The 23,601-nt window shown below is 44.5% G+C and overlaps 1 protein-coding gene across 1 annotated transcript in view; it reads right to left on the reverse strand.

The window, feature by feature from the left end:
• YEATS2 (YEATS domain containing 2) overlaps positions 1 to 23,601 on the reverse strand; it is a 1,439,149-nt gene that overhangs the window by 708,913 nt on the left and 706,635 nt on the right. Inside the window, 1 exon segment of the mRNA XM_030217135.1 lies at positions 3,920 to 4,081. Coding sequence (XP_030072995.1) covers positions 3,920 to 4,081 — 162 coding nt within the window.

Genomic DNA, 23,601 nt, shown 5'->3' on the forward strand with positions numbered 1-23,601 from the left:
TCAGTGAGATTAATGCAGTATTTGCATATAATGGAAATACACCCTCTGTCACCACTTGTTCATAAGCAGCTTTAAGTGGACCCAAAAAGGAGGGGGGCAATAATTTATAAAATTCTCCAGAGAACCCATCTGGGCCGGGGGCCCAGTTCAGTGATAATGACTTGATGATATCTTGGAGCTCCTTCCCGGTGATAGGACCCTCTAATTCCTGGATCTCTTGGGGTGACAATTTGGGAGTCCAACTTTAGCCAAATATCTACTTAATGCAGGTAGACTCATGGCTTGATCAGCATCGTATAGTTTGGAAAAGTACTGCACAAAGATCTCTGCTATCTCCTCACTTTTATTGCACGCGGTCCTGCTCTTATCCTTTATAGCAGTTATCGCTTTGCGCAATCCCCATGACTTGACAAGGCACGCCAACAAGGGTCCTGTTCTACTACCAAACCTCTGCAATCTATATTTACGATACAAAAGAGAGCAAGTTGCAAGAATTTAGGGCTACTTGCGTGACATGTAGCTGATCTCATACAGCAGGGCTTGGTTGCTGAATATATCGTTTCTTCACTTTTTTTTGTTTTAATTCTAATTGCAGAATGGCTCCCGAAAGCTTTTTATTTCGGGCCTGAACATATGCTATTATACCTCCCCTCAGCACAGCTTTAGCCATTAACAGAAGAGGCTTGGCTGCTTCAGATGCTGTTCATTATAACTTAGAAAATCGTTCCATTTTTGGCCGAGATATTTGGCAAAATCAGTGTTATGATATAAATAGGCTGGGAACCTTCATCCCGTTCTGGTTTGGTAGTACTCTGGGGCTTCCATGTCCACCCACACAATCGTGTGGTTGGACACCTCCTCAGGGCCTATACTTGCCGATTGCACCCAAGGAAAAAGGGCTCTATCTACTTGTATATAATCAATTCTTGACAGGGTACCATGCACTCTTGACAAATGTGTAAAATCTCGTTCTCCAGGGTGCAGCACGCCAGGCATCTACAAGATTTAGGGAGCGCATAAAAGAAGCAAGGGCTCTAACTCGAGACCCACCCTGATGAGCTGTTCTAGGGACTGAGCAATCAATAGCTGGATCTAGAACCAAGTTAAAATCCCCCAATACCATTAACTTGAATGTTTGATGGGGCGCACAAAGTTGTATCAATGCATGATAATATGCAGGGTCATACTGTTTGGGCCATAAAGGTTTAGCACTAGAAATTCCCTGTTGTGCAACCAAATATGTAGGAGGATATAGTTTCCTATCGGATCTTTTGCTAGTATTTTTGTCTTACACACCAACCCTTTTCTAATCAATATCACTACTCCTCCTTTATGCCCCGGTGGAGAGGCTGAACAAACCTCACCCACCCACCCTCTCTGCAGCTTCTTATGCTCTGCCTCCAAGAGACGAGTCTCCTGGGGGCATGCAATGCCTTTGTAACGCGGACAGAATTTTTGCCCGCTTCACTGGCGATGTTATTCCCCCAACATTCCAACTAAGAATTCCTGTCAACTTTGTCACCATTCCGGGAAGCAATATGTGCACACATTTCTGAGATTGTCTTTAACCCAAAATAAAACCCCAGGTGCCCAGCCTCGCCCAGGGTTCTCCCTCCCTCCAGCCAAACATACCACCTCAATCATATGCAGAGCTTCCGTTCGTGAGGAGATCTGCAAGCTATACAAGTATACTGCTATCTGACAACTCCAAAGCTTCATCATCATGCATGTAACCATATTCCTCCTAGCCTCCCTTTCAATCCCTTCCCTACCCTCCCCCCCTTCTAGAACGTACCCTTCCCCTTCTGTATACTCCCAGCATCTCTCCCTCTCCATTAAGGGAAAGGGAGAGATCTTAATGGATGATTTGGAACCCACCCAGCCACATCCCACCTAATTCACACATCAACATTACTTTTCTTCCAGATCTAGTCACATATCAAGGAACATTCCTCTTAGCAATCCCAAAACTGCTAGTTATGACCATCTGTAAGAATACAAACAAACATCAGCAATTTTCTATGGTTAAGGAAACCAAACTTTTCAAACCAGCGTTATCCTTACTTTTCCAGTTAACATAACTCGACCGCTTCGTTAATCACTATTATGTCTCTGAGTTTGGTTATGTTTACAGCTCCTGCGATCAGTCTTTAGTCATTTCTGCACTCGTAATTTTATTTAGTCCTGTTGTCAGTCAAGTGGCCTCCTTCAAGAGTTGTGGGTTTCCATTGAGAAATTTCTGAGCTTCACTCAGTGATCCAAAAGAACACCAGCTTCCTTCATAGTGAATTTTTAATTGCGTGGCTAAATTAGCATAAACCGCTTCTGATTTTCAGTCAGTATTTTACAGACCGGGTCAAAAAGGCACCTTCGCTCCTGTAGTGCCACAGAGTAATCCTAGAATATCTTGATAGGCACTCCATCATAAAACAACTTATCTCTTTTTAGTCAGAATCCACATAGAATTTCCATGTTGTGTACACAGTTGAAAACTTTAATAACGAGAACGCAGGGCCTGTTTCCCTCGGGTTGCTTGCGGCCTATCCTTTGTGCTCGCTCCAGGTATAAGGGCCCCACACTGTCAGAGAGGGCAAGTTCTGCCTTCAACCACTGCTCTAGTAAAGTTGGTAAGGATTGTTCAGCAAGTGTCTCTGGGATCCCAACAATTTTGAGGTTGGATCTGCATGAGCGGTTTTCCAGATCGTCTAGTTGCTGTGCATGTTCTGACACCGTTTTGTGAATTTGCTTTATTTGTGCTGCTGTGTCCTCCTCCATAGCCTCTACTGCTGACACTTGCTTCTCCAGCTGCCCCGTTCTACGAGTTGCATCTTCCAGTAGCCCTTTCTAGACTCGCAATCTGCTCAGATAGGTGCTGCAGTTGCGGTTCTATAGCATTTCTTACTGCCTCTGTTAACTGGTGTAACTGCAGCAATGTGAAGAGCGGGGTTGTCACGGATGGACTCAACGCCATCTTTGTTTCACTAGCGCCAGTTCTTTCTTGTTAGATTTTCCCAGCATTGCCTTTTTGGTTCTTACTACAAATAGGTCCATAGATTATATAGCTTTTTTGCTAACAAACAGTGCTTTTAGATTTCAGAAAAGTTGCTGAATGTGGCTAGGCCGGGTGTAAGGGCCCCGGAGAAGTGCCCTCACATGTCTGAACTTCTCAGCTCATCACGTGATCTCCATATATGTTTTATAAATAAATACAACAACAAAGGCTTTGCCCAGTTGTTTAACTATGCAGGCAGTGTGCGTATGCGAGCATCAGAATTCATGAATACCCTGCCACACTCCTGCCCTCCCCCAAACACTTCCTGCTAATCCTGTTAGTCTTCAAATGCCAACAGAGGTCCCCACCCCAGCAAAGATTCATATGCACTGCGGCATCAGCTGTCCAGCACAGACCCAACCCCCCACTAGCACAAGTGCATGCAAGGGAGAGTGTAAAATAAGATGAGGGGAGTGCAATGAGCAAGAGACACTGCAATTGGGAAGGAACGGCGGAGAGAACATAGAAGGGACAAGATAATGGGGGAAGGGAAGAGTAGGCTTGAGCGAATATGAAAGATAGAACGTAAGAGGAGACGGGAGAGAATACCCACTTAAACATACCCTCCGAGACACAAGTTTCTCTGCAGAGTTTCCGCTGCTCCATGCTAGTGTATGTATAATGCTGCTTAGGTTCTGTAAACTGAAATTATAATTTTGAGTGTTTATAATATCTCAAGATTTCCTGTAACTGAGTTAAATTACTTTCATTTATTATTCATGTCTGAATTGTGGAGTTTCACAGTCTTATTTTCTCATATCTAGAGGGCTTAGAGAGCTCTGCAATAGGAACCTCTGAATCCTGTAAATATATAAAAACCAAATACCTAATATCCACAAATGCTACGGTAAAATTTTTGACACTCACTAGCACCGCTGGTGGCACGTAGGATGGCTCCCTGAGGAATCAGCAATAATTTTCCTTTTCCTGATGGGTTCTTGCTGTTTGTGGTGAGATACAGTTTGGTGCCTGGAGGTAAATTTGCCAGGTTGGCAAGATTAGTGGCAGGTAACTGCAATGTAGCCATCACTAAAATGAGAACACAAAACCAACTAAGTAAGAATCTCCAGGAAATAAAACAATCATTTCTAAAATACGTTCTTTATAACATTTAAAGATAACTAGAAAAGTGACCTTTAAGACCATATATACACATAACAAGCGTTACTCTTACTTATTCTGCTTTATATATATGACCATCTCTAGAAAAAGGTGACTAAAGTAGCTTATCCAAAGTGTTGAGAATGGCTGATTTTTCATGCCATGGGTCCATGTTTGGCAACTTTAATTTTTTTTTTTCATGTAAAAGAATGGGGTTTGGAAAGCGAATGCTACATACCTGTAGAAGGTATTCTCCGAGGACAGCAGGCTGATTGTTCTCACGAATGGGTGATGTCCACGGCAGCCCCTCTGATCGAAGATCTTCACTAGCAACAGCGTTTGCTAGCCCTCGTGTGCGCATGCACCGTGTGCATGCGCGACCGTCTTCCCGCCCGAACGCGCTCGTGTTCGTCAGTCCAGTACATAGCAAAGACATAGACAAGGGAAGACACAACTCCAAGGGGGGTTGGTGAGAACAATCAGCCTGCTGTCCTTCTACAGGTATGTAGCATTCGCTTTTTCCGAGGACAAGCAGGCTGCTTGTTCTCACGAATGGGGTATCCCTAGCCCCCTGGCCCACTCAAAACAACAAACAGGGTCAACTGGGCCTTGCAATGGCGAGGACATAACTGAGATTGACCTAAGCTTATCCAACTAACTGAGAGTGCAGCCTGGAACAGAATAAAAATGGGCCTAGGAGTGGAGTTGGATTCTAAACCCCGAACAGATTCTGCAGCACCGACTGCCCAAACCGACTGTCGCGTCGGGTATCCTGCTGAAGGCAGTAATGAGATGTGAATGTGTGGACGGATGACCACGTCGCAGCCTTGCAAATCTCTTCAATAGTGGCTGACTTCAAGTGGGCCACTGACGCCGCCATGGCTCTAACACTATGAGCTGTGACATGACCCTCAAGAGTCAGCCCAGACTGGGTGTAAGCAAAGGAAATGCAATCTGCTAGCCAACTGGATATGGTGCGTTTCCCAACAGCCACTCCCCTTCTGTTGGGATCAAATGAAACAAACAATTGGGCGGACTGTCTGTGGGGCTGTGTCCGCTCCAGATAGAAGGCCAATGCTCGTTTGCAGTCCAATGTGTGCATCTGGCGTTCAGCAGGGCGGGTATGAGGACGGGGAAAGAATGTTGGCAAGACAACTGACTGGTTCAGATGGAACTCCGACACCACCTTCGGCAAGAACCTAGGGTGAGTACGGAGGACTACTCTGTTATGATGAAATTTGGTATAAGGAGTATGAGCTACCAAGGCTTGAAGCTCACGGACTCTGCGAGCTGAAGTAACTGCCACCAAGAAAATGACCTTCCAGGACAAGTACTTCAGATGACAAGAATTCAGTGGCTCGAAAGGAGGTTTCATCAGCTGGGTGAGAACGACATTGAGATCTCATGACACTGTAGGAGGGAGGTTTGATGGGGGGCTTTGACAAAAGCAAACCTCTCATGAAGCGAACAACTAACGGCTGTCCCGAGATCGGCTTACCTTCCACACGGTAATGGTATGCACTAATCGCACTAAGATGAACTCTTACAGAGTTGGTCTTAAGACCAGACTCAGACAAGTGTAGAAGGTATTCAAGCAGGGTCTGTGTAGGACAAGAGCGAGGATCTAAGGCCTTGCTGTCACACCAGAGGCAAACCTCCGCCATAGAAAGAAGTAACTGTTTTTAGTGGAATCTTTCCTGGAAGCAAGCAAGACCCGGGAGACACCATCGGAGAGACCCAAGGAGGCAAAATCTACGCTCTCAACATCCAGGCCATGAGAGCCAGAGACCGGAGGTTGGGATGCAGAAGCGCCCCCTCGTTCTGAGTAATGAGGGTCGGAAAACACTCCAATCTCCACGGTTCTTCGGAGGACAACTCCAGAAGAAGAGGGAACCAGATCTGACGCGGCCAGAAACATCGTGCCTTGGTCTTGTCTGAATTTGAATAGTTTGGTGGGACAGCCGATCCCTGAAAGCCCTTAGAGCGTTCCAGACCGTTCGTAACTCCTGGAGGGACCAACTCCCTTGGTTGTGCAGCCCATTGACATGAGCTCCCCATCCCAGGAGAGACGCATCCGTTGTCAGCACTTTTTGCGGCTGAGGAATTTGGAAGGGACGTCTCAAGAGTCAAATTGGACCGAATTGTCCACCACCGCAGGTGGCGAAGGATAGTCCAAAAGCTCAAACATTTCAGCCCTTGGCTCATCCTCCGTAACCACAGGGAAGGGAATGGCCGTAGACATTTCCTGGGACAAAGGCCACGAAAGATAGACGCTCGGGAGGAGAAAGCTGTCTTTCAGGGGAGGGAGTGGGAGTGGGAGTGGGATCAGAAGGAAGACCGTCAGACTCCTCATCTGAGAAATATCTGATGTCTTCCTCTGCCTCCCACGAGGCCTCACCATCGGTGTCGGACACCAGTTCATGAACTTCTGTCCGAAACCGTGCCCACCTCGACTCCGTAGGAACATGACCAAGGTGAGAACATCGAGAGGAAGACTCCCATACTGGCGGCGATGGAGCTCCCTCCATCGATGTCATCGGGGAGTCCGCCTGGGAGACAGCCAATGCCAGTACCGCAAGCGGTACCGGTACGGGAGACCTCACCACGGACAAGGGCCCAGCCATCGCCTCAGTCGTCGGTACCGGCGGCGCAAGCACCCCCGGTACCGGAGAAGGGTGCAACAGCTCTTCCAGGATCCCTGGAAGGATGGCCCTGAGGCTCTCATTCAGAGTGGCTGTCGAGAGAGACAAGGAGTCCGGTACCGGCGACGAGCTCAGAATCTGTCCAGGACGCGGAGGCGGTACCGGGCTGTCCACAGAGGAGCGCATCGACACCTCCTGAATGGAAGGTGAGTGGTCCTCCCGATGTCGACGCTTGGGTGCCGGTGCCACCAGCGACCCAGAACTCTCAGTACCACGTCTGGAAGGTGACCGATGACGATGCTTCTTTGCCTTCGCACGAAGCACGTCACTGGTACCTCCCGGTACCGAAGAGAAGAAGGACATCGAATCCAAACGTCTCCTATGGGCCGGGTCCAAAACTGTACCGCAGGAGCCCTCGAGGCAGGCGGAGACCTACTCGAGGGCTCACCGCCACCAGCAGGGGAATGGACAGCCCTCACCTGCACTCGGGAAGATGAAGCACCCTCCGACGACATTGATACCACCGATGACCTCGGTATTGTAGACGCTGGATCACCGGCAGAAGAGCTGGGTACCGCAGACGACGCACCGGACGATGACCTCGGTACCGAAGACGTCGAAGCACTGGACGAGGCCCTGAACAAAAGATTCCACTGGGCTAATCTTGCCGCCTGAGTCTGCTTCTTCAAGAGAAGGCAGAGAGTACAGGCCTGGGGGCGATGCCCGGCCCCCAGAAACTGAAGACACGAAACGTGCCTGTCAGTGAGGGAGATAGTCCGGCTGAGCTGGGTGCACTTTTTGAAGCCGCTGGCAGGCTTCGAGGACGTGGGCGGAAAAATCACGCCGGCGAAGTCAAAATTCGCGATGATGGCTAATGGCATCAAAAAAGTTAGGAAAAACCCGTACGGACGGCGAAAAAGGCTGCGCCCGACAACGAAAGGAAACTTATGGGAAAAAACTCGATGTAAGGGAAGTTTTTTTTTAAACTAAGAGACACGATGGAAAAACAAAAACCTGACACTTCCGAATGGAAGAATGCGGCGAAAAGACGCGAGGGGTCTCCTTGGGGCACAGACCGACCGAAAAACAGCCGTCCTGAGCCGCAGAAAAAAAAAGACTGATGAACACGAGCACATTCGGGTGGGAAGACAGTCACGCATGCGCACGGTGCGTGCGCACACGAGGGCTAGCAAACGCTGTTGCTAGTGAAGATCTCCGATCGGAGGGGCTGCTGTGGACGTCACCCATTCGTGAGACAAGCAGCCTGCTTGTCCTCGGAGAATGTTGTATTACAAATTGTTTGCTCTAACAGAATTCATTAAATTCTGATGACTTTAGTCACCACAAATGGTCACATATTATGTCTGTATACCTGACTTGGAAGAGGAAAAAGAAAAAAGAAAGAGGGGTAGTTTCAGTTGAGTGGTATTCAAATACTCTGTAGGTTTGCCGGCAATAAAATATCAAGGACAATATATCAAACCATTAGAAATCACTATCAACAGATTTCAGAAGAGAAGTTTTCTAGTTTTCCCACAACGTAAACACTCACACCAGGCCTAGTGGCGTAAAGTGCTCATGCCTAACTGCACATGCGGGTACATACGTGGTCACACTGGTATTCTATAAAGGAAAGCAGGCCCCTACTTTCCTTTACAGGGTAAGTGCCTATTTATTTATTTATTGCGATTTAATGGCCTTTATGAAGAACTCATTTATTTACAGATATGGTGTAACTGATGGTGAGATAGAGAATATTACTATAATTCTCTTAATACTACTGATATAATTTGATGTAATTCCCCTGAAATACAGGTTTCTAATCTTATTGTAACATGCTTAGAATCCTAACAGAACACAGCGGAATATAAGAACTGTATAGTATAACATTGCATAGCACTCAAGGTTGTGTACAGCAGGTACAGCTTAACATAAAACTTACAATTTTGTTAACAGCATAGCAATAGTAAGATGGCCAAATCTAAATAAATGCAATCAGTGAGGTAAACTTGAATCCTAGTAATAAAACTAACACAATACAGTATCACAAATATATACATTTAAGAGCACTATACAAATCATATAACAAATATAATAATGTCAGCAGAATACAATCTACTATAATAAAACTCACCCTCAACGTTCTGAGGACACTGACGTCAGTGAAGCCAAGCCCTGACTTCCTTCAAAAAGGTTCGTGGTGGTGAAGCCACCAAAATTGCTCCGGGCCCCGCCCTCGAGGGCGGAGCAACGGCAGAACAACGAAGGGGTTGGGAGGCAGGGAGGCGTGGGGGGTGGGAAATCGCTCCGGGCCCCGCCCTCAAGGGCGGAGCAATGGCAGAACAACGAAGGGGTTGGCAGGGAGGGATGCAGGGAGGCGGGAAATCGCTCCGGGCCCCGCCCTCGCGTCAAACGTCATGACGTTGGGGCGGAGCAATGGTTAAAATAACGAAGGGGTTGGCCAGGGAGGGGTGTTGGCGATGAACACCTTGCTAGCGCCCGTTTCATTTGCTCTGAAACGGGCCTCTTTTACTAGTGGTATCATAATAGATATCATGAAAGAATATTCATACAACAGATATAATACTCATGATGCCAGCATAACACAAAAGAAACACCTTAGAGGCACACATTAGAACTTCAAATAACAGATATGATGCTAACACTGTTTTGCAGTTAGGGTGTGATGTGGTCATACTACTTACAGCCCTCTATCGGTCTTGCTTCAGTAGTTTGAATTAGTTGGAGCTGCTGACCTTGCCGCCAATTATTCTATTTCTGGAGAAGGAAAAAATGTTCCTTTCCTCTCACTAGCAAAGCTGATTTCTCCTATAATCTGCTATATTTCTAGCCTCTTGCTGACTTTAAAACTGTTCCTTTGCGTTGTGTTTTTTGTGCTGAAAATACTTGGCCCTTTTTGTTTGATTGACTGTTCAATAAGGTGTTTTATTTCAAGAACTGTGCTTGAATCTTCTTCCTACTACAAAGCTGACTGAGGTTTAATTTAATTTGGCTCCTATTGTACCCGGTTCTTAGTAGAGTCTGTCTTTAAGGGAAGGACTGTTTCCTGAAGAGTTGAGAATTTCTGGAGAAAATTAAAAAAAAAAGAAAAGGTTCATTTCTGTTCAATAAATGGCATGAAGCCTGATGTACAGAAGGTGGTTTTAGGTATATAGGAGAATGGGGCAGTACGCAGAAAAATAAACAGACTGTATTGTTATGATGGATTACACCTTTCTCTAATAAGAAAAAAAGATCATTGGGGAGAAATTCAGACAGTATTTTCTACTATTTAAACTAGAGTGTGAAGATGACAAAAAGAAGCAAAAACATTCACAAAGTCATCCCCAAAAACATGACAGCAGTGAGGAAGGCAATGTTAATATACAAAACCATCTAAACTCACTTAACAACATGTGGAAAGCAATGAGCACAAATGCTCGTAGTCTAAGTAAAAAGGTTCATGATTTGCAAACCCTGATGTTTCAGGCACACTGATATTGTTGCTGTTACAGAAACATAGTTCAGTGATTCTCAATTGGGATGTGATCTTAGCAGGCTATAAGGTTTTTTAACATCACGAACCTACCAAGTTAAATCCACCACAAGTTTATCGCCTCCATGGTCAGCAGACTGTGGTGTGCCAGAAAAATAAGAGCAAAAGAGGCACAGACCCCTGCAAAACCCCACTATCAACCCTTCTCCTTTGAGAATACTGACCATTTAACGGTGCAATGAAAAGCTATGAAAAAGGTATGAGATTTGCGTTACAAGACGTATGAGAAGAGACTTGCTGACCTGAACATGTATACCCTGGAGGAAAGGAGAAACAGGGGTGATATGATACAGACGTTCAAATATTTGAAACGAACCTTTTCCGTAAATGGGAAGACGGTAGAACAAGAGAACATGAAATGAGATTGAAAGGGGGCAGACTCAATAGAAATGTCAGGAAGTATTTTTTCACGGAGAGAGTGGTGGATACTTGGAATGCCCTCCCGCGGGAGGTGGTGGAGATGAAAACGGCAATGGAATTCAAAAAAGTGTCAGACCGCTGAAGAAGACAGTTGTTCCGTCGAAACACAGCCCTGTGTCGGCTTATACACTTGTGTAGTGCTGAATAAAATTGCTTTAATCGACCTCTGGCTGTGAAGACTTTTTGTCCACCCCTACTTAGATTTTCGTTTGGACTATACGTGGAGTGTTTTTTACCTTTATGTTTGGGTTTGGTTTGGATTGGTAAACCTCCACCTGTGTCACCCAGCTGATGAAAGCTCATTTTGAGCCACTTGATTCCTGTCATCTGAAGTACTTGACCTGGAAGGTCATATTTTTGGTGGCTGTTACTCCAGCTCGCAGGGAAGGGCTGAAATTCTTTCAAGAAAGGTAGCCCCTTGTAACCTCTGACTGGTAGGTTCTTTAAGTAGTCTACCAGTCAGAGGTTACAAGGGGCTACACCTTTCTTGAAAGAATTTCAGCCCTTCCCCAGACCAGTTACTCTTCTGGGACGGTCACTTTTATTGCGGCTACGCTCTGCTGGAGCCAGTCAAAAGCTTGCCCTTTGCTTTGACGGGGGAGCTGTCTGGGTATCAGGTGCACACTGTTGACAAGAACGAGTGTGCTGGGGCAGTAGGATCATCTCTAGCAAAGACATCCATTCTTGGTGTCTTCAGTGTTTGGGGCTCTTCCTAAACTACTGGGCGCTAATAAAGAGTGCCTTACTTATTTTTACATGAATATAAAATAGCATCTCACCTATCACTACATTTAATGAAAAAATGCTTTTACTACGCTCATATGGTGAGACTGTCTGCTCTTAATTGCGCTATACAGTGTCGCTCACTGTTTATGGTGCTTATGGGTGACATGTAGTCATATAAATAACCTCCCGGTTGCTAAGTGGCGCTAGCGGCAGCTGTGCGTTAAAGCTGACACAGCCCATTCAAAGTGAATGGGCTGTTTCAGCATTGCCACGCAACTTTGTTAACCGGGGGGGGGGGGGGGGGGGGTGTAAAAAAGGTATTCTTTATTAGTGCCAATAGCTTAGTAACAGCATTTTTTTGTTGTGATATGTAGTGATAGGCAAAAATGACATTTTGCTTTTGTGCCAATAGGTAAGATGCTGCATGTAAGACAACATTAGAATAATAGGTGAGACGCTAGTCACCTATGGCTCTTCAGGTGTTCCTATTGTGTATTACTGTAATGCTTTTAAAGTTGAAAGCTTGCTTTGAATATTTTGTTGTAGCAATAAGAGTTTGAAACTGATAATTTATGTTCAGTTTTTCTCATTTGTAGTGGTGATTTAAGTGTATTATCTTAATTATGCATTTTTCTGTTTGTTCATAGGAGGAGTTTTTCCTATTAATGTGATTATTTTATCTTTTATTGAAGAATCTGATGCTTTTTTTTTATTTCATAATTTTTATTAGTTTACTTTAAACTTAAACAGAAATATTACTGTTAAGTGAAAAACAGCCACAAAATAAAACATTTCTTACATAATCTTTTAACATTACACTTTAAATGGCTTTCTTAGACCTCAAAAAGTTGGGGGGTTTAGAATAGGTGAAGCTACCTTTATATTAACAATTTCTATAAGAAAATGATGACACCGCATTTCTCAGTCTACTATTTTGTTATCTCTTATCATTGTTTTGAATCTAGGAGCAACTTAAGCTGATCAGGAACATAAAAAACATATTTAGTATTATTAAACCTCACAATACATTTGCATGGATATGCTAACAGAAAGGAACCTCCCAATTCTATTGTTTTTAATCTCATTGAAAGAAACTGTTTTCGCTTTTGCTGAGTCACTTTTGTCACATCTGGATACAACCATATTTTTTCTCCACCAAAATTGTGATTTGTTGTTTTAAAGTAAAGTCTCATTACAGCATTCAAGTCCTGTTGAAAAAGAAAAGTCACCAACAACGTCGCCCTTTCAGTGGCAGTTTCTATTGACTGTTCCAAAATCGCTGTTAGATTTTCTACGTCCATTTCATTTCCAGGTTGAACATTTGTTGTCTCGTCTGTTTTTTTAATCGTATTTGGTATAAAGTAAATTTTTTCTAATGGAGGAATTGCTTCTTGAGGATATTTTAAATTTTCTTTAAGAAATCTAGTAAATAAATCTTGGGGAGAAACCCCATACAATTTAGGAAAATTAAGCAGGCGCAAGTTCAATCTCCTATTGTGATTTTCAATATGTTCAAGTTTTCTCCTGATATCCACATTGTCTTTTATCACAGTAGCTTTAAATTCATTAGTTTGAACCACCTCATTTTGTAAGTTCTCAATTTTCTGTGAAAAATCTTGTTTAATCGTATCAACAGAGTCTTTCAATTCTTGCATCTTAACACCTAAGGTTTTTACCTCTCCAGACGACTGTTGAAGGGTTTTTTCCATTTCTAGTAATTTCAGCCATATTGTCCCCAGATTAACCTCCATTTCCTTCCCAGCAGATTTAGATGTTGTCGGTGAGTCGGTCACCCAACTGGGTCCGCCATCTTCCACCTTCCGGTGTCCGTCAGCTTCTCCTGCCGGTTCACCCCAACTGCTGGGCTTGGAGGAATCTTAGAGAGCGGCGGGGGGAATCTGATGCTAATGTTCTAGTTTTAATTTTATTTCATCTTGCAATTGTATTTGTTCTTTTTGTTTTTATACATTGTTTTTAATTTTTCTCATATTTTTGATGTATATTTGTAAACCCCCTGATGCAGGCAATTGCCAAAACTTGGCCAAATGGGGTCCTTCTTCAAAAAAACTTGTCTATATATTATTGATTGTTCCTCCTTCCTTGGATCAACTCTGCTATTGCTTCTTTACCTGTTGGTTTTGCAGAAGTCCATCCTCTGTTTTTCTGTGGTTTAATCTTAATTTACTGGGTAGAAAATTTAAAGCCTTTGCAGCTTGATAAGCAAAAGATGAGACAATTTTTAAATCTAATACCTCTAGGATTTGGGAAATGTGACATTAATTCATTGTGTAGAACATCTCTTATCAGTAAAGGAAAAGTCAACTGTGTACATATATTGAGGTACTGATCCATTTATGATTTCAAATATTATACAGTAGAACTTAAAATTCTGGCTTCTATTGTTGCCAGAACAAATGACCCGGCCAGGGATTGCATATCTATAAGTACAGACAGCTTGAAGTCTTTGGTAAAGACTGTGGCTTTTTCTGAAATACTACCTGCCTATAGAAAGGGTGAAAAACTACAATACAGAGAACTTCAATAGATGACTCAAAACCTGGTGCCAAATGAAGGTTTAAATACATAGGAGGATGGGACAATGTAACTGAATATATACTACAGTGACACTCTGGCATACTTAAGAGTACATCAACGAATAGAGGTGTTTTGTATTATTGGTAATCTCTTTTGTAAGTATTAAGAACAGACCAGGTAAACAATCTCTACTATAATAATTCCACTGCCAACGTTCTGAAGCTGACTCCGTGGCTTCACATAGTAACATAGTAGATGACGGCAGAAAAAGACCTGCATGGTCCATCCAGTCTGCCCAAGACAAACTCATGTGTATACCTTACCTTGATTTGCACCTGTCTCTCCCAGGGCCCAGACTGTACAAGTCTGCCCAGCAGTTTTTCCTGCCTCCCAACCACCTGTCCCGCCTCCCATCACCGGCTCTGGCACAGACCATACAAGTCTGCCCTCCCCTATTCTCGCCTCCGAACCACCAACCCCTCTTCCCCCCACCTGCTCCACCACCCAATTTTAGCTAAGCTTCTGAGGATCCATTCCTTTTGCACAGGATTCCTTTATGCATATCCCACGCATGTTTGAATTCCGTTACCGTTTTCATCTCCACCACCTCCCGCGGGAGGGCATTCCAAGCATCCACCACCCTCTCCGTGAAAAAATACTTCCTGACATCTTTCCTGAGTCTGCCCCCCTTCAATCTCATTTCATGTCCTCTCGTTCTACCACCTTCCCATCTCCGGAAAAGATTAGTTTGCGGACTAATACCTTTCAAATATTTAAACGTCTGTATCATATCACCCCTGTTCCTCCTTTCCTCCAGGGTATACATGTTCAGGTCAGCAAGTCTCTCTTCATACGTCTTGGAACGCAAATCCCATACCATTCTCGTAGCTTTTCTTTGCACCGCTTCCATTTTTTTTACATCCTTCGCAAGGTACGGCCTCCAAAACTGAACACAATACTCCAGGTGGGGCCTCACCAACCTCTTATACAGGGGCATTAAAACCTCCTTTCTTCTGCTGGTCACACCTCTCCCTATACAGCCTAGTAATCTTCTCGCTACGGCTACCGCCTTGTCGCACTGTTTCGTCGCCTTCAGGTCCTCAGATACTATCACCCCAAGATCCCTCTCCCCGTCCGTGCCAATCAGACTCTCCCCGCCTAACACATACGTCTCCCTTGGATTTCTACTCGCATCACTTTGCATTTCTTCGCATTGAATTTTAATTGCCAAACGTTAGACCATTCTTCTAGCTTCTTCAGATCTTTTTTCATGTTTTCCACTCCCTCCGGGGTGTCCACTCTGTTGCAAATCTTGGTGTCATCCGCAAAAAAGCAAACTTTACCTTGTAACCCTTCGGCAATGTCACTCACAAATATATTGAACAGAATCGGCCCCAGCACCGATCCCTGAGGCACTCCACTACTCACCTTTCCCTCCTTCGAGCGAACTCCATTCACCACCACCCTCTGGCGTCTGTCCGTCAAGCAGTTCCTAATCCAGTTCACCACTTCGGGTCCTATCTTCAGCCCATCCAGTTTATTCAAGAGCCTCCTGTGGGGAGCCGTGTCAAAAGCTTTGCTGAAATCTAAATAGATTACGTCCATAGCACGTCCTTGATTTAATTCTCCTGTCACCCAGTCAAAGAATTCAATGAGATTCGTTTGGCACGATTTCCCTTTGTTGAAACCATATTGTCTCGGATCTTGCAACTTATTTGCTTCCAGGAAATTCACTATCCTTTCCTTCAGGATGGCTTCCATTACTTTTCCAATAACCGAAGTGAGGCTTACCGGCCTGTAGTTTCCAGCTTCTTCCCTATCACCACTTTTGTGAAGAGGGACCACCTCTGCCGTTCTCCAGTCCCTCGGAACCCGTCTCCAAGGATTTATTAAACAAATCTTTAAGAGGACCCGCCAGAACCTCTCTGAGCTCCCTCAGTATCCTGGGGTGGATCCCGTCCGGTCCCATGGCTTTGTCCACCTTTAGCTTTCCAAGTTTCTGATACACACTCTCTTCCGTGAACGGTGCTCTGTCCACTCCATTCTCAGGTGTACTTTTGCCAGTCCCTCGCGGTCCTTCTCCAGGATTTTCTTCAGTGAAAACAGAACAAAAGTATCTATTAAGCAAATTGGCTTTTTCTTCAACATTTTCTACATAGCGTTTCGCTGTATCTTTTAGTCTCAAAATTCCGTTTTTAGTCTTTCTCCTTTCACTGAAGGGTTTGTAAGGTTCGTCAGTCTGTCACCATCTCTCTCTGTCCCGCCCTCGCGTCATAACGTGATGATGTCGAGGGCAGAACAGTGAGAGGCAAGGCAACCAACCAACGCAAATAGTTGTAAGCGACCCTGCGTACCACCTACCCACTCTGTCTCGCGGTTGGCGGCCGAGCAAGCGAACTCAGAAAAGAAAGGTGGTGTGGCGGTGAAAGCCGCACGGAAATACCTGACAGCTGCATGAGCGCAGAAAAAAACCAGAAGCCGAACTTTATCATGCTGAGTGCTCGTGGCTGCGTCAGCCCTGCCGTTGCCTCTCGATGTCTGTGAGTGAGACAGTATGAGGGAGCTCCTGCTGGCTGTGGGTCAGGCCAGGACTTAGCTGGTGGACGGCAGAAGTACTGTGGTAGGGTAGGAGGGAAGGGACCCTGGAACTGGGTGGGTGCGGACCCTGGAACTCGGAGGGAGGGAGGGACAGGACCCTGAAACTCGGAGGGAGGGAGGGAGGGAAGGACCCTGAAGCTTGGAGCCAGGGACCCTGAAACTCAGAGGGAGGGAGAGGGGGACCCTGAAATTCTGAGAGAGGGAGACCCTGAAACTCGGAGGGAGGGGGGACCCTGAAACTCAGAGGGAGTGAGGGGACCCTGAAACTAGGAGGGAGGGAGGGGGGGAACCTGAAACTCGGAGGGAGGGGGGTGGGGACCTCTGGCACACTCTCTCATTCTCACACACTCTCATTCTCACACACACAGACACACTCACACCCAGTCTCACTCTCTCTCTGTCACACACACACACTGGCATATTCACTCTCTCTCACACAGTCACTCTCTCAAACATACACACTCCGAGGAAAACCTTGCTAGCGCCCATTTCATTCGTGTCAGAAACGGGCCTTTTTTACTAGTGTTATAATAATCTAATTGTGAAAATAGTAAAGCTTGGACCATCAATTGTTCTATTTAAAAATGTTTCTGAATTCTTCTTAATTTCCACAATAGAAAGAGATTTTTTTTTAATCAGTAGGTTCACTTGGAGTTCCATAGAGAAGTTGTTATCAATTGTTATCCGTAGAATCTTCAAAGCAGGGGCAGATTTGTACTTGACATCATTTATAATGACTGACTGGTTGTGTGAGAGATCAGTTCTGGCCCCCATTAATAAATAAGCACTTGTCAGTAAAGAATTAAAGTGTGAAGTCAAAAAAGAATTGTTGCCTCCATCTATAAGCTATGTTGGGAGAGGCTTAAAGGAAAAGGCAATAGGCTGAAGAGGGACTTGGCATCACTGTACTGTCTACCAGGAAAGCGCACTATGGCTGATGTCAGAACTCAAAGTGGGCGCATGAGCAACCTGTTGACAATTGTTTTTTTTTTTTACATAAGCTGCTACTTCACCTTTTCAGTCATCTCTATCCTTCCTAAAAAGATTATAACCTGGTATGGGTTGTATCCCATGTATGGGAGTGATTGAACCATTTCTCTGTAATAGCAACATCAGAGCATGCAGATCAAGTTATGTTCTTGTATTCTTGGAGCAACTGATTGACAGGTATTTTGAGTGAGGGGATTCCCCGGCTTCCTAGCTGAAGCTCTGAGGCAGCACATTCCCCTTCCCACCCCCACATTTAAGCCCTTGGAGGGACACCATCTCATCTCTCACCTCAGGCAGCAGGTTAGTTTCAGTCAACTTGATTACCGAATTATTTTCAAGCTATATTGCTTCTTGTGCTCACACTTTTCATATTAAGAGCAAGAGTCAAATATGTAATAAGGTGCCCCTATACTTCTCTGTGGTTCTTGTGCTAGTGGCAAAATTAAATTGAACCAGTTACCAGAAACAAGAGAGATGTTTGTAACATGAATAACAAATTCTATATAAAGAAAAAAAAGCATCCCCACAGAGCAGCAGTAGTTCTCAATTTTGATGCTGTATTATGTTTTATTCTTTCTAATGCAATTGAATATTGGAAAGGGTTGAGAATGGATGGCTGTCTCAAGGGCAACATAACTCTGAAAATTTAACAAAATGGGACCACATTTGGTGGGGAGAGGGAGAAGTCAGTTAAAAGATGAATCAAGGTTGAAAGTGAGCTAGACTGGACTGAGGGTTCAGCTGAATAAATCCCCTCCCCTTCTCAAAAAATGGGCCAGTACATTTCTATGGGAGAACAAGGTCACTTTCTGCTGCTTAGAAACAGTGATTTACTTGAACACAGTAAATAATGGCAGATAAAGACCCGCATGGTCCATCCAGTCTGCCAGAGCAGAGCCCACCACTCCTTGCTCTTGGCCATTTTGTAGAGGTTAGAGTCTGACTGATTCACTGAGTCTGTGGACAGGTGTCTTTCATACAGGTGACCATTGCCGACAGCTGTCTGCCATGCAGGTAACGAGTTGATTTGGAGCATCTACCTGGTCTGTAGGGGCCAGATCTCTTACTGGTTGGTGGGGGATCAAATACTTATTTCCCTCTGCAGAATGCAAATAAATTCATATACTTTCCACAATGTGATTTTCCGGATTTAATTTGTGATGTGCTATCTCTCACTGTTACCAATAACCTACCCTTCAATTATGGGCTGCTCATGTCTTTGTCAGTGGGCAAACTTACAAAATCAGCAAGGGATCAAATACTTATTTCCCCCACTGTATCATCTCTAAGTATTGCTGCTCAATTACAGGGTTAAAAAAAAATCTATAAAAACTTTATAAGTAATTGCAAATCCTGAGCTATTGTTTGATTTATTGCTCTCACCAATAGTAAATGTCCTATGTACTGCCTAGCCACTTTTATCTGCTTAGAACTACATAGACATTAGTGGAATAACAGAAACAAATGTAAATGTAATACCTTACCTTTTTCTCTCCATTGTGACCTATCGCTTAAATCCTTTAAGGTTAACATGATGACCTGGTTTTTTAGACAAGCATTCGGAAACAGATGGGTCTCACAGGTTTCCCAGGTGTGCAATGGTCAAGATCATTAAAATGTATCTCTTTCTCTGTTTTCTATCTTATCATCTTATTGGTACACGTCTTCCTGTCATTAATGGAGTTCCTTTCCTTCTGTGATTTTAGACTGTACACCGCTCCGCTCTGCCATGGAAGCAGGAGCGGTACAGCAAGTTTTAATAAACCAAAAACCATGACCCCTGAAGAGACAATCTTCTCTCTCCTCTTTTATGGCTCACAGCTGCTCACTAGGATAAGACCTATCGAAGCACGCTCTACTGCCTGTTTCTGAAGCTGCAAGTTAACAGAGAAAGGGTAAGGGCAAGAACCTTGCTTGGTGCTATCTCTCCTGAGGGATTTTTCCTTCGTTCCTTAGTCTCATTCTCTCTCTCTGCTAAAAAATACAAAATCATTCCTTTTAAATTCCTACCTAACAAAAGTTGAGACTGCTGATTCCAGCATCTGGGCTCTGCTGGTTCAATCGCCCTCTTCCCGGGCTTTCCAGCACATCCTTTAAACTTGTGGAATGAAAGCTCAAGCTACAAGTGGTTGAGTAGGTTATCCCATAAGGTTGGCTTGATGCTAAAAATAGATGAGCAAATTTTATCATACCTTATTTGTTTAGAAGAGGAAACCACAGGCACTCGCTGTTGTTGGGATTGCAGAGCTCATGAGGATGTTGAGATACATGAGCCAGCAGGCTACAAACAATGGAATATTGGCATTATGCATTAGTGCTGTCTACAGATCTCCAACACAAATGGAGAAGCTGGCAAAGATTTGACCTCAGATATCCAAATTATAAGAATGAAAGTGGAGGAGCTATTGCTGGGGGTTTACAACCTGGCAGATGTGGATTGAAATGTCTCACATGCAGAATCAGAAAGTAGAGAGATTGACAATGCCTTTCAAAACACCCTGCTCAGAACCCATAAGGGATGGATTGACAGTGGACCCAATACTTACAAATGGAGAAAGGGTGTCTAACATCCAGGTGGGTGTACACTAGGGCAGTAGAAATCATCACACGGTATGATGCGATATAAAGGCTGAAATGGAGTACAGTCAGTGGTGTGCTGGAGCCGGCTTGCACCGGCTCGCAAGAGCCGTTTGTTAAATTTTCTGGCATCTTGCGAGCCAGTTGTTGGCCCGTGCGAGCCGGCTCGCCTCCGCTCCCCCGCCCCGCAAATCCATCTTCCGTCTGCCCTCTGCTCCCCATAGTAGCCCTGCTGGTTTCCTTTCTGCGCTGCCGCCGCCGTCCTGCCTTTAAAAAATTAATTTTCCCTCGAGGCGCGCCAGCGTTGAAGCGAAGGCAGCAGGCTCAGCTCGGTTCCTGCCTTCGTTCCGTTTCTTCGCATCATGGCTCCGCCCTTGCCTGACGTATTTCCTGTTTGCGCAAGGGCGGAGCCATGATGCGAAGAAACGGTACGAAGGCAGGAACCGAGCTGAGCCTGCTGCCTTCGCTTCAACGCTGGCGCGCCTCGAGGGAAAATTAATTTTTTAAAGGCAGGACGGCGGCGGCGGCAGCGCAGAAAGGAAACCAGCAGGGCTACTATCGGGGAGCAGAGGGCAGACGGAAGATGGACGACCAGGGGAGCGGAGAGAGGGCTGGAAGATGGCGGAGAGGAGGGCAGGGGGGAGACGAGGATTGCTGGACATGGGTGGGTGGATGGAGGGCAGGGGAGAGGAGGGTTGCTGGACATGGGTGGGTGGGTGGGTGGATGGAGAGGAGGGCAGGGGGGAGAGGAGGGTTGCTGGACATTGGTGGATGGAGGGGAGAGGAGGGTTGCTGGACATGGGTGCATGGAGGGGAGAGGAGGGTTGCTGGACATGGGTGCATGGAGGGCAGGGGGGAGAGGAGGGTTGCTGGACATGGGTGCATGGAGGGCAAGGGAGAGGAGGGTTGCTGGACATGGGTGGAGGAGAGGGAAGGGAGAGAGAAGAAATGCTGGATATGGGTGGAGGGGAGGGAAGAGTGAGGAATGAGATGACAAGAGGGAAAAGGAAGAGAGGAGAATAACTGCAAATGGATGGAGAAAATAGGCAGAAGCTGAGGACCAGAAATGAAGAAGAAAGGAGGAAAGAAATAAATGGAAAGGAAGCCCTGGAAACGGAGTTAAGAGGACAGATAGCAGCAGAATCGGATACTGGGCCAGCATGAGCAGAAAAACAGTCACCAGACAACAAAGGTAGAAAAAAACTCATTTTATTTTCATTATAGTGTTTGGAATATGTTCAACATTAAAAGTTTATATTTATTTACTTATTTATGGCATGTTATCCCACATTAAACATGAATTAGATTGGAACCTGGGATCATTTAATAGTTTTTTCCTGGAGAGAGTAATGCATTGCCCCCCCCCCCCCCTCCCCCAGCTATAGCCAGCTCTGCAATTTTTTTTGGGGGGGGGCGCAGAGGTGGATGGGGGGGGGGAGGCGCCGAGGTGGACCGGGGAGAGAGCCTGTTGTTAAAAATTTACCAGCACACCACTGAGTACAGTCAAACAAAACTCAAAGTACTGGATTTCAAACATGCTGCCATTTGTAAAATGGGGGAGTACTTGAAGAAAGTGAGAGAATTCAACCATCTACCAGATTTCTGTGGATGCTGTGACCTGTCTTATCCCAGTTTTCCATCTACATGGGTCCCCCCTCCTGTGTCTGTACAAACTGCCTGACTCGAGAACACTACTAGCTCTGAGCTTTGGGTGACATCACCTGGGGGCGACAAGCTTAAAATGAGCAGGCCCAGCTCTGGCGTCTCCTCTGTTGTGCCCAAAAAGGAGCATGTCTAAGTAGCTCATTTGTGCACTCCTTAGTGCGGATTGAGGCCATACTCAGATTTTTACTTTACAATTTTAGTTGTGAGTATTTTTAAATATTTTATGGCTGGGACCGCTATCAAAGTAATTATGGGTCGTGGGAGATATGAGCAATTAAGTCCATGGTTTGAAAAGGTACAACCTGAACATTGTTTGGTGCCTGTTACTTATACCAGCATATTAGAAAAGACTTTTAGGTGAACTGTACGTATTCCTTTCCCCTGATTAATGCTCGTTCTATAAAACGTAAGGTTCCAGATTTATTTGCTTTTCTTAAAGGTTTTAAACCTGACCTTTTTTGTATTACAGAAACATGCTTAGGAGAGTATGACACAGCTATGTCCTATGAGTTAGAGTTTTGTTCAAACGTTGTAATAAGCAGCAAGTTGGAGGTCTTTTAATTATTTTTAAAGAAGAAATGGGTTTTCAGATTTCAAATTTTATTGATAGATATGAAACTTTGTTTGTCAAATCTTTTTGTTAAAATATTTTATTTTCCTCCATAATTGCTTCACACTGACTGTTCCCCTTTTCTGAGGACATTATTTTATATAATCTCAAATCTTCTAATACCATTCTTCTTGGTGACTTTAACCTACATATAGATCACTGTGTTGTTGCTGTTACCATATATGATTTTCTAGTGATCCTACCCTTTTTTGGGATGGCTACAAATAGCCGATTCTACGCTTTCTCTTGGGCACATTTTAGATTTAGTTTTGAACTTACTTCTAGAAGGATTAGTTACGACTTAGAGTTGGCTCCTTGGTCTGATCATAAATTAGATGTGAGTTATCAGTGTAAATTGTGAAAAGTAGTTCCTCCTCTCCTAAGCGTATTTCCATATAGGACCCCTAACAAGATTGATGTTTTAAAGAACTTATGGGTTGCCACATTTATCTGGATTTGCGTTTTCGGTGTCAGAAGCTATAGATTACTGGAATTATTCATTACAAACATCTCGATTATATAGCCCCTGTTAGGGGCACCATGGTATTCTGATGCAATAAGAGAACAAAAGGGTCTCCTGCACAGGCTTGAGTGTTTATGGCATAGAACTAAGGATATTGAAGATAAAACACAGTATTTAAACACATTTAACGACTATCAGAAGGCCACACAAGTAGCTAAAAATATTATTTTAATAAGAACATTCAATTTCAAAATTCAGGATCTAAGGACTTGTTTTTTATTGTAGAAAAAATGTTAACACCTCCATTACCCTTACCTCCGACATTTCCTTCATCTCAGGAGTTTGCTAATAGTTTGAAAAAGAAGGTGGACACTACTGTGTCCTCTTTAAATCATACTGAGTTATCTAAGAATTGTCTCCAGATGATCTGTGAAACCTATGATACCAAGATCTGTAACAGAGTGGACACCCGGGAGGGAGTGGAAAACATGAAAAAGGATCTGCAGAAGCTAGAAGAATGGTCTAAGGTTTGGCAATTAAAATTCAATGCAAAGAAATGCAAAGTGATGCACTTAGGGAGTAGACATCCATGGGAGACGTATATGTTAGGCGGTGAGAGTCTGATATGTAAGGATGGGGAGAGGGATCTTGGGATGATAGTATCTG

This window comes from Microcaecilia unicolor, chromosome 10 (assembly GCF_901765095.1).
Source record: "Microcaecilia unicolor chromosome 10, aMicUni1.1, whole genome shotgun sequence".
Lineage (NCBI taxonomy): Eukaryota > Metazoa > Chordata > Amphibia > Gymnophiona > Siphonopidae > Microcaecilia > Microcaecilia unicolor.